At 39.8% G+C, this 17,871-nt stretch overlaps 1 protein-coding gene across 1 annotated transcript in view; it reads right to left on the bottom strand.

Moving 5' to 3' along the window:
* Window positions 1-17,871, bottom strand: part of drosha (ribonuclease 3 drosha) — a 295,969-nt gene that overhangs the window by 180,921 nt on the left and 97,177 nt on the right. The window contains exons 10-12 of the mRNA XM_067146934.2: window positions 17,284-17,434; window positions 7,156-7,363; window positions 730-863 (exon numbers count right to left, since the gene is read on the bottom strand). Of these exons, the coding sequence (XP_067003035.1) occupies window positions 730-863; window positions 7,156-7,363; window positions 17,284-17,434 (493 nt within the window). The remainder of the gene's footprint in view (window positions 1-729; window positions 864-7,155; window positions 7,364-17,283; window positions 17,435-17,871) is intronic.

Raw genomic sequence — 17,871 nt, 5'->3', positions numbered from 1 at the left:
ATTCTGCCCACACAGCATCTTTTTTCCCCCTTCAATTATATGCAAGTATCCCTCAACTATATTAAGTACAAGGGCTCTATATTCAATGAAAATTTAGTCCCTCTCACTTTCTTAGTGGGGATATCACTCATATTGTTGAAAATTAATTTAATCAAACGAAAGACTCAAAATCAGCTCTTTTTTCGCCTTTCTCATACACGATCAGGATCAGCTGCTCCCTGATTCATTGCCACTTTGAAGTCTTTGCTAGACACCAAAGAGGATAAAATAGACACCATCCTTAATGAATCAACACGGCAGTGGTCACTAATTGCGCTGTTGCCAGATTTATTTCCTTCTCGAATCTTCAATTAGTAAATTGGAGAAAGATGATCAGGGTTTAGGTTCTCTGCAACGTACTCTGGAATTAAAGTTGATTGGCAATCAGCTGATCTGCCATTAAGGACTGATTAGATGGACCTTTCTGCAACCGGGCATATGATTTTCATCAAGTACTGCAATAGAAGGAATCAGAATTTTGTGTATAATACAGTAATGAGACTGGTGGTTTTCTTTTGCATTCGGTACACCTTATACATTTAGAAATATTTTTTTCTAACATGAATCCAATACTAAATGAAAATGATACACAGTTATCTTGTACGTACAGAAAAGTCTAATGAAAAATTAATTTATAAAAGGTACAAATAAAAGAAGACTAAAATTGATGGTATTCCAATAAGAATTTACCTATATGAGGGATGAGTAAGTGCCAGTTGAAGCAAGTATCTATTTTTGAATGTGTAGTTAATAACATTCTCCAGTTCTGTACAGGACCGGTGGAATCGTAGATGACACACCAAGACCGGAATGAGCATTGCATGCTAGAAGTAAAATAAGAATGTTATTTTAAATAAATTCATGCCCAAATCAGAAAACTTTAAACATAAATATGATATATGACGAAATAAGATTGTGACATATGATGATATTCTTTCATAAGCATGTTACCCTAATCCATGTTAACTTCTTACATGAAGACAAATTTACACTAGTAAAATTCCCTACAGTGGGTAGAAAAAACATGGTAATACAGTATAAATATCTAATCATCAGATTACATAACTTAAGGCTCGCGTTCAACGTATACACAGCGAGAGTATATAAATAATAATAATTAGAACAAGGTATTTGAATACAGGTAGTAGTAATTATTTGTTCACCAGTGAGGTGTAACACTTGAAGAACTGTGGTTAGTCTACTGATGAAGTAAAACTGAATAATAGCATTACATCCTATCATCCTCTGTTTAGTACACAGCCCCAAACACATTATAGAGTGGAACCTCGAATCTCTGTTTTTCGAGGGACCATGAAAATAAAACGTACAACACGGGAAACGGAAAATCCGGGAATGAATGGAAACCATCAACAATTTGGCTAAACATCATAAAAATGAAATACACCAGAGTCCCGTTAATCCGAACCCCGCTAATCCGAAAGTCTGGTTAATCCGAACTGAAATATTCATTTTTTTAAAAAAATTCCTAATTGAAATTAAATAACATATTATAGAATGAAGATTTACTTGGATTTTATTAGTCATATTTTACTAGAATAACTTAATGTAAACATAATTACACATCACAAGCCATCAATCACTGGTCGTTTCTCTTCATTAAGTCTGTTAGTTTATTTTGCCGTAGTGATTGGAACCTACTCGAAGATGCAGTGTTCAACCAGAGTCTCATAAACATCACATCAGTGGGCGTAGCAGGGGAATGTTGGTCGACGTAGCGTACAAGTTCTAAGGCGGCCGTGGCATCTGAATGTGACACTAGTTGTTCATTGTGGTCTTCTTCGTCGTCACTCTGGTCCTCATCAACTCCACATTCTTTCTCCACCATAGCTACAATTTCTTGGTCTGTTTGTAATTGATGGCAGTCAGCCTCCATTCACTCGCTAATGTCATTTGCATTGTCGTTTTCTCCTCTACGGGTTCTTAACTACCCTACTGTAATTTTATACAGTCTTTTATTAATGTAACTGCTAAAGAATGCACATTTCAAATTACAGTATGTACTGAACTGTATTGTAGAAACTATTTTACTCAGACGGTTGAGGCCTTGGCCTTCTGACCCCAACTTGGCAGGTTCGATTCTTGCTCAGTCCAGTGGTATTTGAAGTTGCTCAAATACGTCAGCCTCGTGTAAGTAGATTTATTGACACTTAAAAGAACTCCTGCAGGAGAAAATCCCGGCATCTAAGCGTCTCCGGAAACCGTAAAAGTAGTTAGCGGGACGTAAAAATAATAACATTATTATTATAAATAGAGTTCGTGGTTTATAGCATTTAAAAATCAGAGATTTAGCGTTTTGATTTTCAAATTTAGCGTTTTGTAGCATCTAAAGTAATCAAATTTAGCATTTTGTAGCAAATTGGTTAAAAATAGGCATAATTTGCTAAATTGCACACACAACAGTTGGGAGTAAAATCATACTGTTTAATCACACATTGCTCGACATGCAGTTTTGAATTCACTATGGAAAATAAGACAAATATCAACATAAGACTGCAAGAAGTATTAACGAACACACAGGAATATGCTTATTTTCAAATTTACAAACACAATTTCAAAGTGAAAAATACTATTCTGAACGTATTTATTTATCACAGTACAACACACCTACAAGGAAGAGGAATTTCAATGATGATTTAAGTACAACATGCCAATTATTTAAAAGGTGTCCTCCTTCATTTGAGACCGCCTATCAGTTACAATTATGTTGTACTTGCTAAAAGAAAACTCTACATCGACACTGTCCGTAGAGGCCCAAATGCACAGAAGTGCAGCCAAGGCAAAGGAAAGCTTGCAAAACATTTTTTTTCTTCTTCAAGTTTTTGATTGCAGAGTCAGCACATCAATATAGGCCATCTGTATCCGTACATAAAAATGTCCCAATTTGTGACTTTCGGCATGCTGTTTGATCGTCACTTCGCTTCTACCCATGGCTAACAGACAATAAAATAAATCGCTACCGTACTTTTAAACAGAACTACTACTCAACACCAATGTCAAAAATAACCAACTAAGATCAAGGGTCAACACACAAAGAGGATGAACGTGGTGCTTGAAAGTGTATTTGCTGTTTGACTGACTGGTCTTTGCAGTGCTCTTTAGCCAGTGAAAGAAATTCCAAACGTTGAATGATTTAACCGTTTGGCCTCCCATTACTTGTGAAAGGAAATATTCCCTTACATACTATTTATTTTTCTTCACTTTAACATAAATTTGATTAATCACATAGGCTACATAAGGATACACAAAGCAAAGTGAGCTTTTAGCTCGTCTATAGTAACAGGAAACCAATGTTTTTGTTCGTATTACTGGTTTCAAGGGAAGCAGATCAATTAGCAAGAAATGTAGGGGCATAGGTATTGGTTTCCTTAGTAACGTGATCCCAGAACTGTGGGGTTAGAAATTCATTCCCTAAGTCCATTTCTTTCGGATTATTACCCAACCCCCTCCTCACTATAGAGTGAATTTCAAAAACTGGTTTACACGTTACAGAAAGAGTCTTAGTGTCAACAAGATCATAATTCCAAGTATCATTTTACTAGAATTCTCAACAGGCGAGTTGGCCTTGCGGTTAGGAGCGCGCAGCTGTGAGCTCGTATCCAGGAGATAGTGGGTTCGAACCCCACTGTCGGCAGCCCTGAAGATGATTTTCCGTGGTTTCCCATTTTCACACCAGGCAAGTGCTGGGACTGTATTGTAATTAAGGCCATGGGCGCTTCCTTCCCATTCCTAGGCCTTTCCTGTCCCATCGTCGCCGTAAGACCTATCCGTGTCGGTGCGACGTAAAAAAAAAAGGAAAACTAGACTTCTCACTCGCTCTTGTTGCATTCTGGTTTTGTCACGTAGTTTCAATTGGCACTATCATCTCGGAACTGAAATCGGAATCACTTTCATCACTGTCATTTGAAGAAGAAGTATTTTCACTCTCCAGAGAATCTTTTCCACTTTCAACATCACTATTTTCAAGCCAGTTACGAATAAACTCATCCATGCCGCGCTTGGATGCTGCCATGATTGTTTACAACGATCGGCGAAATGAGGTGCTTTTTATTTTCCGTATTTCAGCTCAGAGTTACTATTTACACAGAGAAAATAGCTTCAGGTATCATCTGACATCAATCGGTTAGGCTGCAAAACAAAGAGAATAAATCTCTCCGACCAGCTAACTGCGATAATGAACTTATAGATGTTCCGTGCACCAAAACGGAAGTGTCCGTCAAAGCATGTTACCGTTTTACGATCGCAATGGGCGCCGTAATAATTATTTCCCCTGAAATAAATAACATTTATATCTTATTTTTAAGAAAAATGCATAGTTTTTAAAAATATATGTTTATTTCGTATAAAACTGAGAGTTTCGCATCTATTTCGCATAAATCGTATAATTTCGCATTTTATCGCGAATTCGAAATCGCTAAAAACCACCCGCACGGGTCATATAAGATGAAGGCACATACACTGACAAAGTTTCGGCATATTTCGCATTTATCGCAAATGCTAAAAAACACAAACTCTAATTATAAAATATTTCCGGTTAATTTCGTAATCCGAACAGACTCCGGTCCCAATCAGTTCGGATTAACGAGACTCTACTGTACCAGGTATGTATAATCATAATCTTACAAAAACTCCTAAACTAAACTAAACCAAACTACAGCCCCAATGGGGCTTTGCCTGCCAAGCGACCGCTGCTCAGCCCGAAGGCCTGCAGATTACGAGGTGCACATGGTCAGTGTGATGAATCCTCTCGGCCGATATTCCTGGCTCTCTAGATCGGGATTGCCATCTTACCATTAGATAGCTCCTCAATTAAAGGTAATCACGTAGGCTGAGTGGACCTGGAACCAGACATATCCAGGTAAAACTGCCTGACCTGGTCAAAATCGAACCCGGGCCCTCTGGATGAGAGGCAGGCATGTTAGACCGCGAAACCGCATTAATTACCGGTACGCGAGTTCAAAATCTCGATACTTTATATTCAATTTTACAGGGAATCTTCGTCAGTTTCCCGTAAAAACTTCCTTCAGTTCAGCAACTTTGATTAGGCTAGCCAAACTCTTCGAAAAATCTAATAACGCCAAGCCAAATGACAATCGACCACAAGTAGTTTTTAATTCTCTCATCTAATAAAATAAAGCACATTAGATACAAAAGCACCCATGATGGCGAAATCCCTTCATTTCTTAATTTTTCATTGTAATTTGGTCTCCGGTATACTGTTCGTAGGCAGTTTCTAGAAATCTAGTACCGCGTAAATTAGACCTACCGGTACATCGACTTTTAAAGGTTATGTTGAACTCGAAAACATGGTTTCGAATGTAAGTTTCGATTCTCAAAAGTTCTTGAATGCATTATATTCAATTCTACCCGTCACTAATCCAATCAAATCGGAAAGATAAAAAGAAATATCATCAAAACATAAGAAATGGCTGTTATTCGTGACCTTGAGGTCATCTGCAAAGTGCGCTCGCTACATATGTCAGTACGAGTTGGAAAAGATACAAACCATTTAAATGTAACGTGTGCAATTAAAACAACTGCGGTTTTTCGTATTTTAACACGAAAACGTAAAATTCCCAGTCTTAAATTAGGACCTAAACAGTAATAGGCAATCCCAAGACCTCCCATGGCTTTTTTTTTAAAATGTAAGGTGCAACATCTGTTCTGGTCTCGCTAACATAATCGTGTACGATAACATTAAAATAGTAAATCTGCGTTAAGAAGGAGCAGTTTCGATTCCTGCCTGAAAGCTCAGTTACTCTACATTGCCTTGAGGAATGTGCTGAAAAACCTGTTTGGCAGTACGATCGAAAAAATATAAACATCTAACCCTGGATATGTGTGGACGTTTTATAAGTGCGAACATTTGACGAAACTCGTTCCGTCTTCAAGCAGAGCTGTCGAAATGCGCCGTGACTCCTTACAATTGTTGTGGCCACTCTCTGCTTTATGATTTTCCGAGATTCTCTAAACAATACCTACCACCCGAATGCGATGCTAAGATGGTCCCTTATGCAAGTTCACCGCCGATCGCTTTTCCAGTACCGGTACAGTACTTGCTCTAATTATCGCAATGATGGAGCGTTAATGCCAAGATCCATAAGTATGCCATAGCCGTCCTTTCGCGAGATACAGTTTATTAAAAAACGTTTGATCGAGGATTTAGCGTTGATGGGACTGGAATTTCTGGACGGTTCATCTGGGAAATCGTTTCTTCGAGGAACGGATAATGCGGGATTTTTACAACGTGATTTAATTACGAAATTCGCGGACCACGTAATTTGAACGCATATTCTGGTAAAACGTAGTTTCTGGGAACGGATAATTGAGGTTCCACTGTACTTCAAATGTCATTTGAGACAAAAATAACCAAGAGAAATGATAGCTGTAGAAAGTCAATTCTGAAATACAGGAATTTTGAATGATCATCATCATCACCACCACCACCACCAGCCCAGCAAGCCAGGTATGGATACATGAGGTTCTTCCAGTTTGTTCTGTGCATACACAGTTGTTGGTTCATTACATAGTAACATTTCACATATAGCTTTTCAATGTCTTTGAAAATTAGTTTCTCCCAAACATCATGAGGTCTTCATCTACATCATTTGCCTGTCCTCTTGGGATCCTATTTGGCACTATTCTCTTCCCTGAACATAGACAGCCTTCATTCCTACCAACTGACTGCTTCCTTCCCAGCAGACTACCCCTGTGGCTCGGTGATAATATTCTTCCACAATATCCACATGAAGTGTCCAACCCAATAAATTGGGATAAAAAGCCAAGAAGCAGCTCTAAAGTAATACTAAGTTACCCCATTATTTAACCAAGCAAGTCATTTGCAATAAAACTGCTTATATAATGACTTGCCAGCTTCCAAATCTATTTCTCTCTGATATGGATAGATTTCTGAGAGACATACTACCTTCATACACCTATCCACATACCAATATCAGCTTACTAACAGTAGCTTATTCAAGCATTATATTCAGTTTGTAAGCTTAACACATAATAACTTTTTATAAGAAGATTCAAACAACATGCAGTTAAACCAGAATAATTCATGACATTCATTATGCATACTATGTCTGAAGTTACCTGGATAATGTCGCACATAATACCAGTGCGATAGAAGCCCTTAGCAGACATTGCGACAGTAACATCCCGCTTCATTTTGCTTTGAGTTCGCATCTCTTGAAGTTTGTTCTCCTTGGCTTCAAGTTTCCTCTTATCCTCAAATGATGGTTTTGCCATATTAGCCAGAAGATGACGAAATTTAACGTATGCTCTCCATGCTTTCTGGTAACTGAAATTAACATTATTTATTAGAATATCAAAAGATGGACAATGTTGCAATTATAAAACAAGTATAAATGTCTGACAAATCTGACCATTTTTGGTCCTTTTTTAACACCATAATAAGTATATATTTATACCTATACATGTACACAACATTGCATGATTAGAAGATTCCAAACTACTGTACTATTAACTCACATTTCTATGCCAAATTTTGCTTTGCTAGTGTTTCTCTTGTTTAGGGTCGACATGTTTATGCCTGCCTGCCTTGACAGTGCTTGTTTCTCTTGTCAGATGATTTTTTTTTTTTTTTACAATTTGTTTTATGTCGCACCGACACTGATAGGTCTTATGGCGACGACAGAATAGGAAAGGCCTAGGAGTGGGAAGGAAGCAGCCGTGGCCTTAATTAAGGTACATCCCCAGCCTGGTTCGAAAATGGGAAACCATAGAAAACCATCTTTAGGGCTGCCAACAGTGGGGTTCGAACCCACTATCTCCCAGATGCATGCTCACAGCTGCGCGCCCCTAACTGCACAGCCAACTCGCCCGGTGTATATGTGAAGAGTTCCTCTCATTGGGTCTTTGTTATCCTCACTTAGCAGGCCGTCGTGCCTTCAGCTATTGAGGAAGAGGTTGCAGTTATTTGTAAGTGCCCAAGGGTGCACATGTATATTTGAGTAGAATATAGCATCTGGGGGAAGCGGAGGACTCGTTCCGAACCTTCCCTCGTCTGCTCCTCCTGCTCTGTGGTGGCTGCGCCGGTGCTCTTTAATTAAACATGCTTGCCTCACAGCCCGAGTCACACAGAGCCGGAGCAGTCTGTCAGGCAGTAGCGGAGGGAGTGGAATAACAAACAATTCCCATCTATCACAAAAAGATACTTCACAACAGAATCAAGTTAATTTCATAAGTTGCACAATAGAATCAAGCTAACCTTTCAACAGCTATTGCTGACTGATGCGAGTACAGAAGGTATATCCCAGCGAGTGAATATACAGTAGAAGTCCGTTATAACGAGTACGGCACATAACGAGTGCCAGGTTATAACGACAGCTTTTGTCTGTCCCTTCAACATTCCTATTTTAAACTGTGTATTATCCTTCGGTTACAGCGAGAGCTCCATCAGTGATGCATCCATTAATACGAACTATTTTTTCTATCAGTGATATTTATGCACCCAGCGATTATATTGCATGCGATTGATCATCTTCGGTATCATTTCCTCGCTATGTCCACTAGCGAACCCTCCCATCGATATTTGAAGGCGATGTCAGAGTCGATTAGTAATACCCATCGACTGCCACCCGTAAAAAAAAAAAAAAAAGAACGGAAATAAAAGAGGAGAACATGTTTGCCTAATAAATGCATAAAATAATAACATGTCCGATAGCAGCTGTTAACTCATTAAAAATGAAGGCTGAAGTAAACGATCACTTAATTTTAATGCTAAATACAGCAATTAAGTAAAAATGGGATGCACCTGAAGATATGGCAGAGTGCATCATTGATTTCAGTGGTTAGTTTTATATTTTCTCGCGTCTAGTTAAATTTCGGAAAGGCTGTTATGTAAATTTATAGCAAGAAGTTTATCATCTGAATAGAAAACTGAAACGTTTGCCACAAAATGCGTCAACTACTGTTCTGTAAAGAAAATTAGAAAAGAAAGATAACATGTTTTCGTATTAAATATGTAAATAACGTGGTCGATAGCAGTTGTTAACTTGTTAGAAATAAAGGGCTAAGTAAAGGATCGCTTAATTTTAATACTCTACACTGACATTAAGTAAGAATGCGATATACCTAAAGATATGGCAGAGCGCATCACTGATTTCTGAGGTTAGATAATATTTTCTCATGTTTGGTTAACTTTTGGTAAGGCAATTCCCATCTAAATTTATAGCAAGAAGGTTATCACTTTTCTACTGGCGCTTGATATATGTTTTCAAGCTCTCAGATAAATCCACATTGTCAGACTTCCAAAATGTGATCATGAACCGTTTGGCAAGCAATCCAGTATGCACAAATGACGTGGAGCAAGAATGGTCAACACTCCAAAGGACTATCATTGATTCAGCTGAGGAAATCATTGGCTACGAGAAAAGAAAGAGACGAGACTGGTTCAAGGACAACAATGAAAAAATTCTGAGCCTTATCAATGCCAAACGGAAGCCCACCTATCCCTTCTTTAAGATCCATCATCCAGTGTGAAGAAAGCTGTGTTTCAAGATCTGAAACTGAAATGTCAGACTCAAATAAGAGAAATGAAGAACAACTGGTGGCAGGCGAAGGATCTAGAACTCGAAAGACTATCTAATGCCAGAGACCTGCAGAATTTCTACGCAGGAATAAAATAGATCTATGGTCCATCTTGCTCTCCAATTGGAACTCTGAAAACAGTTGATGGTGCTAACATTCATAACGATGGTAGAGACATCCTGAAGCGCTGGAATAAATATTTCTCCACTCTTTTAAACCGAAGGTCCACTGCTGCTGATGACTTTCTATGGGATGTGCCAGAACTACCCCCTCAACCATGGATGGCGATGCCACCAACTTATCAGGAATACTGTGTGGCACTTCCTAGGCTGAAACCTAGGAAAGCACCTGGACTAGACAATATCCCTCTGGAACTAAATTGAGATGGAGGCTTACCCCTGAAAACAAGTCTCATAACTCTCATCCTCTCAAATTGGGAAACCCAAAAAGTACCCGGCAATCTCAAAAATGCCAATATCATTACTATTTTCAAGAAAGATGACCGTAGTATATGTGACAACTATCGTGGCATTTCTCTGCTATTCATTGTACGTAAACGTCTCGCAAGGATCCTGCTTAGCCGCCTGCAAGTCATCTCCGAGAGGACTCCATCAGAGTTTCCATGTGGTTTCTGAGCCTCCAGAGGTACTGTTGACATGATCTTTTGTGCTGCTGACGCAATGACAGGAAACAGCCCACGCTGAGGTGAAGACTGTACAAGGAAGTAGCAAGTTATTTTGTTCTTATCGTTTTCTATCACATCACACTTCTCGAGACATAAAAACAACATTCAACCGAATGAATGATTTCATAAAGAAGGTGAAAACATGGACCTTAAAATATACTTTTCGTGTGGTACATTTTGAAGCACGGATACACGCAAAGTGCTAAACTGCATTCGAATAGAAAATTCTAAATTCCCATAGAGGGAATTAGATATTTTTCACCAATAGAGCATGTCAAAAACATATCAGATGTAAGGCTTTTCAGGCGTTGCTCTATTAACCAGCGTTTCGTCTTAGGTCTGACACTAGACTCGTCAGAGTGGGATGTGTCAGTCCCTACCCACTGACGCTGGGTGTATGCAGGTGAGCTTATCAGAAGCCTATTTATGCGGCACAGTCTGATAACTGCATACGGGAGATAAATCTCCACAACGGAATTATTGCCCGCCTAACAACTCCGAATGGAAAATTCTAAATTCCCATAGAGGGAATTAGATATTTTTCACCAATAGTGGGTAGGGTCTGACACATCCCACTCTGTGATGTAGATGTTGATTACCATAGGGCAGGGATGGCGAACCTATGCCACGCGTGTCACTAGGTGACACGCGAACACGATTTCGGTGGCACACCACACGCATATTAACGTTTGTATGCACGTCTTGTTCTACAGACTATACATACCTCATGCATCATATATTCATAATGTTTCAGGTTTAAAAAATAAGTACCGAAAATCTAATTTCAAGTTCCATTCAGACGTGCATTATGGCAACACTGATAGAGATACATGTCAGATGAATTCGCTCACCCACATCAGTCAATTACTGAAGTTTGGCTTGTGTTAGCATAAGTGTTTATCGTTTTGAATTCCGTAAGACAAATAGTTGCTAAGAGATTATCCCTATTTTGAGATTAGGAAAATCTATCGCACTTTATTTCAAAGCCTGATATTGCACACTTGAGTGATATTAAGGGTTTTTTTTTTTTTTTTTTTTTGAGTGGCAGTTTAGAAATGGAGCTGACTGAATTTCAAGATACCAGTCATGAGTGAACAAATTCTTACAGCTTAGTAAAGCATTGGTGAAAATCGAGTGTGCTTTTGATGGTGAATACTCTCTCCAGAAACCGGAGAACTTAATACTTGAACAGTGGAACAGCCTCGTCCATGAAGAAACTTGCTACAGCGCTACTTACCCATACACCTGCGAGCTACTATTTTCTACAATGAACGTTGTGAACAGTTAGAAACTATCTTGGTTCAGACCTAAGTGCTTCTTGCTTGTTATTGAAGACAAGAAGTTATGAACCTAACATAAATGTCATCGCTACTAAGATTCAGCAACAAGTTTCACGCTAAATTTGAGAATGATATTTCACTGAAAGTGCTTTGGCAATACTAGTCATCTTGATTTCTATATATAACAATACTTAATGACGAAGTGTGTTACAATGGACACTTAATATATACTTTTTAAAATAATGTTAGGTATTCTTAAATCATACACATTTAAACATGTATATTTGTGGTATTGGTAAAATACGACCACGGAACATGCAATCAAATGTAGTATTTTACAATGTAATTTACTGAGCTAGAAATCCATATGTAAAAACATATTATGGAACATAACTTGGAATTAGGGATGGAAGTCGGGGAATGGGTGGTCGCGGGTTGTAACCATTCGAAAGGAAAATAACAAGTGGCACAGTAGACAGTTGAGAATAATAAATCAGACTTAAAATGGCACACCAATTGGAAAAGGTTCGCCATCCCTGCCATAGGGAATCAAAAATAATTGTTCCGAACGAGTAAATTTCTAATACCAATATAAATGGTCCGTTATTGGACATTATAAATTTTCCAGCTAACTCGTTCCTGGTTGCCAGCGTTTCGCCCCCGTGTGATAGGCTGGGCTCATCAGTTGGTACCTAGCACACCTACCAAGACGCTGGATAGTGCATACCATGGAGGCCACTGCGTAGGCTAATTTTAGCCACCGGCAGTGCCAATGCACTATGAGAGACATTGTCTCATTATCAAAAATTGATGCCTGCTTGGCTATCAGATGATGTAGATGTTGATTCCCATAGGGAATCAAAAATAATTGTTCCGAACGAGTAAATTTCTAATACCAATATAAATGGTCCGTTATTGGACATTATAAATTTTCCAGCTAACTCGTTCCTGGTTGCCAGCGTTTCGCCCCCGTGTGCTAGGCTGGGCTCATCAGTTGGTACCTAGCACACCTACCAAGACGCTGGATAGTGCATACCATGGAGGCCACTGCGTAGGCTAATTGTAGCCACCGGCAGTGCCAATGCACTATGAGAGACATTGTCTCATTATCAAAAATTGATGCCTGCTTGGCTATCAGATGATAGCCAAGCAGACATCTACATCATCTGATAGCCAAGCAGGCATCAATTTTTGATAATGAGACAATGTCTCTCATAGTGCATTGGCGCTGCCGGTGGCCACAATTAGCCTACGCAGTGGCCTCCATGGTATGCACTATCCAGCGTCTTGGTAGGTGTGCTAGGTACCAACTGATGAGCCCAGCCTAGCACACGGGGGCGAAACGCTGGCAACCAGGAACGAGTTAGCTGGAAAATTTATAATGTCCAATAACGGACCATTTATATTGGTACATCCCACTCTGACGAGTCTAGTGTCAGACTTAAGACGAAACGCTGGTTAATAGAGCAAACGCCTGAAAAGCCTTACATCTGATATGTTTTTGACAGGCTCTATTGGTGAAAAATATCTAATTCCCTCTATGGGAATTTAGAATTTTCCATTCGGAGTTGCTAGGCAGGCAATAATTCCATTGTGGAGATTTATCTCCCGTATGCAGTTATCAGACTGTGCCTCATAAATAGGCTTCTGATAAGCTCACCTGCATACAGCCCCAGTGTGGGGGTTCACTGCAATGACGAACCTGGATAAGCTGGAATTAATACAAAATAAATGCCTACGAGCAGCGACCAGACTCCCTTTCGACACGCCAATACGCCAACTACGCAGTATTGCGAAAGTCAGCTCAATAAGGCACCAAATACGTAAACAGACACTAAACATGTACAGAAAGTCATGGAGTAATAAGATCAACCCGTTAATAAGCGGGATCGGACGCTACGACGTTGATCTGTACAAAAAGTATCCTACACCGAAGCACATTCTGTTCAGCCACAGGGTTGGGTGGGCGAGGGGCCGATAGCCAACCCACTCCCGCCAAGCTGACACCTATATACCACATAAACCCACACACTGCAGACACCTATGTAAATATGTAAATATGCCTCATATGTTTCAGCTGTCCTAGACCCAGGGACCAGGCGAGGAAGATTGACAAAAAGTACAACCTAAGAAGACGACGGCAACGCAGCCAGACGGCCAAGGAAGTATCAATCCACCCCGCCCCCCGACAGAGACATGGGAGCGGAACACCGCCCGCGCCCTATAAACAGTTTAATAAGTTATCTCAATCCTATCTAGGTTGAACGCTGGACACGAGAGCAGGCAAACAGCCGGCACTCCAATGAGAACTTGTATATACATATGTTATTAATAACCTTAGTTTTAGATCTGCAGTGACAAGTGTGTTCAAACAACACCGCATAGAGGGACATCGACAGGAGGAAGAAGATAGCCCCTTACATCCAAGGCTTGGCTCTAATTCCCCCCTCTCCCAAAGGACACTTGGCACCAGGGACTGCTGGCTGCTGGACAATGGGACGAACCTGTGGCCCAAAGCCCAGACGCTAGCAGACCCGAGCCGACCCGGCAGTGACAAGAAGGACTGATCCCCATAATAACAAAAATTGCAAGGAAATGGTTATGATTGCATGACACCTATTCCTAACTAACACAACCTCTGGACTTTATCCAGCCCACATCCTTGCATGTGCTATCAAAAGATGTCAGGTTTTACATGTAGGCTCTTTCTTCTTTCTGCCTATGTGGTTTTTCCCTGACCCTTCAATACCATACTTCAACACCATATACCTAACACAAACTCTTGCCGTGGTAGCGAGTCTGACTCGGAAACCGGCAGATACTCCTTGTATCACCTCCCACTCCTCCCTGCTATCTCTTTCTTCTTCTTAGAAATAATAGCATGTCGGAGGCCATGTAGATTGAGTCGATGGTCACGCGGGGGGAGCGGGCTTCGGGGCCCCCCCCGAAAAAATTTAAAAAAAAATCACCTGCATACACCCAGCGTCAGTGGGTAGGGTCTGACACATCCCACTCTGATGAGTCCAGTGTCAGCCCTAAGACGAAACGCTGGCTAATAGAGCAAACGCCTGAAAAGCCTTACATCTGATGTTTTTAAACTGCATTCCTCACAATGGAAATTCGACCTTGATGTCTTACCCTTCTCCGAGCACACTTTGAGCCTGCGAGATGATCCCTTGTTAGGCCAATGTTTAGAACTTTTGACTTCAAGGCGAGAAAGACGTGCAACACTGGTAACCGGTCTGCCAAGATTAGTGCATGGTAGTTCTGGGTTCATGTCTTGAGCAGCTTGTGTTAGATGAAACTCCTTTTGAGACAGCTTTCCTTCACACGACGTGTGAATGATGAAGGCATTCAAAATAACGATGTTCAGCAGATGGAAAATTAGTTTCTTTTGTCCACTTCCATCTTTGGTGGGAAATACCGTAACTATTGGCCATATGATCACTCTTGTCACAATAACCCATATGTGCATTGTAGCTCTCGATTATTGCAGGTTTCGTTGCAATCCCATTGTCATCAAAAGAGTGACCAGATGGTGGCGGGTTATGCGTGTTAGTTAGCAAATACACTTCCCTCTTATCTTTCCAACATATTGTGCACAGGTTTTCCTTCACTTTGCTAATAATATCTCCCTTCTTCAGTTTCAAATCTTTAGGTCTGAATTTTTTTGGCATGTCCTTCCGGTTATGACGGACGATGCCACACCTATTTACTTTCCTTCCATGCAAATCATTAAAGAGGGCAGGAGAGGAAAAGTAATCGTCCATGAACAATTTATGGCCTACACCCTCTACTTTCCTTCTTAGCTGCAGAACTGTTCCATGCGTAGAATTGATGTTGATGGCATTTTGCCGTTGTTTCCCGAGGCAGACCGTCACATTGTATGCGTAACCATTTTTTCTGTCGCAGAGCTTGTACAGTTTTATACCAAACCACTTATGTTTTTTGGTATGTACTGCTTGAAGATCAATCTACCTTTGAATAGGACTATCACTTCATTAGCTGCCAGGTGTTCTGTTGGGTTGTAAATGGAAGAAAATTTGTCACTGAGGTAATTGAATACGTTTCGTACTTTCCATAGTCGATCATAACTGGGGTCAGTTTTGTCAGGTGCGTTGTCATCATTTTCGAAACGTAGAACTCTAAGAACGTGGAGAAAGCGGTCATGCTTCACTGTCTTCGAATAGAAAGGAGTGTAATACTGCTCTTGGGTAGACCTGTAATCCTTCAGTGTGTGTCTCTGTACAATTATGGCCAAGAAATGGTACAGTTCATGCATCTGAATTTCCGGCTGTTTATGATCTTTACCTAAAGTCTGAAATGCGTAACGGTTTGTCTCTCCAAGAAGTATTCCGAAAAGTTCATCGGTAAATATCAATTTAAAATTTTCTAGTGGAGACAAGTCTGAATTTAAATGTTCATTCCCTAAGTGAGATAATCCAGGGGGAGGGCCAGTAAACACGTGCACATTTGCTTTGTCTCCGGGCAGTCTGTCTCTCCATTCTGAATCACTCGTGTCACATTCACTCTCATTTCCACGCACAACACCGTTCCCTTCGTGAGGAGACCCAGGTTCTTTTGATTCAGATAAGATATTACATCTTCATCAAAATCCGAGTCCATCAAAATTTCCCGCACTTCGTCCTGAGTAACGAAATGTAACATTCTTGCACGTCTAGCCATGTTCACTGCTTATAAGGAACTAACTGCTTTATTTGTAGCGGGAAGAGCAGCTGCCAAATTCTTATGCGCATTATTGTGCACATTGTAGTGACTCATATATTAGTAACAAATCGAGTAGATCATTTTCACAAGCCAGAATTCACAGCAAAATGTGAGGAAAATTACGTGGTTGTTATATCAACTGCTCGTCCTTTTGGGGGAGTTCGGGTGTGGTTGAAATTTCAACCGCTTGTCCTTTTCGAGGTGTAATTCTCTGGTTCATATGTCGACCGCTCGTCCGATAAGGTTAAACCTAAAAGTAGATAAAAAATTCTTGTGAGATTTTTCTTCTGTTAATGTGGATGAATGTTGGTATTTATGTTTATTAATGATTTTCTCTATAAAGGAGCTGTTGTAGCCATTAAATTTAGCTATACTGCGAATGGCGCTTAATTCATTTTTAGACAGCGGGATGCTAAAAGCGCAGTGTACCATACTATGGTATGCTGCACATTTATGGGCATGTGGGTGTAATGGAATCTTGATGGATTGTGTTAGCGGTTTGCGTTGATTTTCTAAAAATCTTGCAGCTCATTGAATCAAAATGTATAAAAAAAGATTAAACTGCAAATGGCCAGCGAGAGTTAGGAAATAAGTAAGTCATGACAAGCCGCTGAAAAGGAGAGGCTGTAAATCAACGTGCCTCAGAATCTCAGCAACAATATGAGGGGGCGACAGAACTGCTAAAAAAAAGAGAATCCAACATGTAATCATGCACATCCTAACTGATGGTTCTGACAACAAGTGTTCAACAGCTAGTCTGTCTATATGTAGCTTGATTTGTCACTTGATTATTCCTTTCAATAACCTATTGTTACCATGCTAATGAAGATCCGAGCAGTATGGATAGAAACGTTGGTTCACAAGGAAATATTCATTACTGACCTCCGATTCCCAAAGTTTAAATTTTTTTCTTCCACCATAATCTTCATCAGAAGATCAAACATGTACATACATAGTTATTAACCAGAAACTTACTCAGGATTCCCAGCATACGATAACTGAGGCGGTCTTATGCCGAAGTGGACTATTTCAGGAAATGCAACAGAATTTTTCTCTGGCTGATCTCTATCGAGCTGATCAACTCGTACTGAACAGGGTTTCTTGCCTGGGAAGGTGACTACCATTCCTGAAACATAATTTATTCTCTATCACAAACCAGTATAAACATAACTGGTACTCTCAAGTGAGGGGATAGATACAGCAGATGGTGAGATATTTCATCTACATAAAATTGTTATTTGCTTGTTGAAATTTATTTTTGACAACAATTTCTGGGATCTCATATCAGTATGTCACGATTTGAAATTAAATTTTGAACGTGACTTTGACCTTGAAAGCCTAAATATTAACCCCTATCAAACTTTTCAGTCTCTTGAAAACACCAATTTTATATAGCTGTAACACACTTGCAAAAAATATACAATATTAAACCAAGAATTACATTTTTCATTCTATAAGAACATCCTCAGATACTATCAAATCAATTCATGCACATACATGTACAATAATACTGTATTTACGTTGCAGAAACTTGTCAATGATTGTGAACTGGTTATGTTATGA

Source organism: Anabrus simplex, chromosome 5, assembly GCF_040414725.1.
Source record: "Anabrus simplex isolate iqAnaSimp1 chromosome 5, ASM4041472v1, whole genome shotgun sequence".
Lineage (NCBI taxonomy): Eukaryota > Metazoa > Arthropoda > Insecta > Orthoptera > Tettigoniidae > Anabrus > Anabrus simplex.
This window is presented reverse-complemented; position numbering and strand designations above follow the sequence as displayed.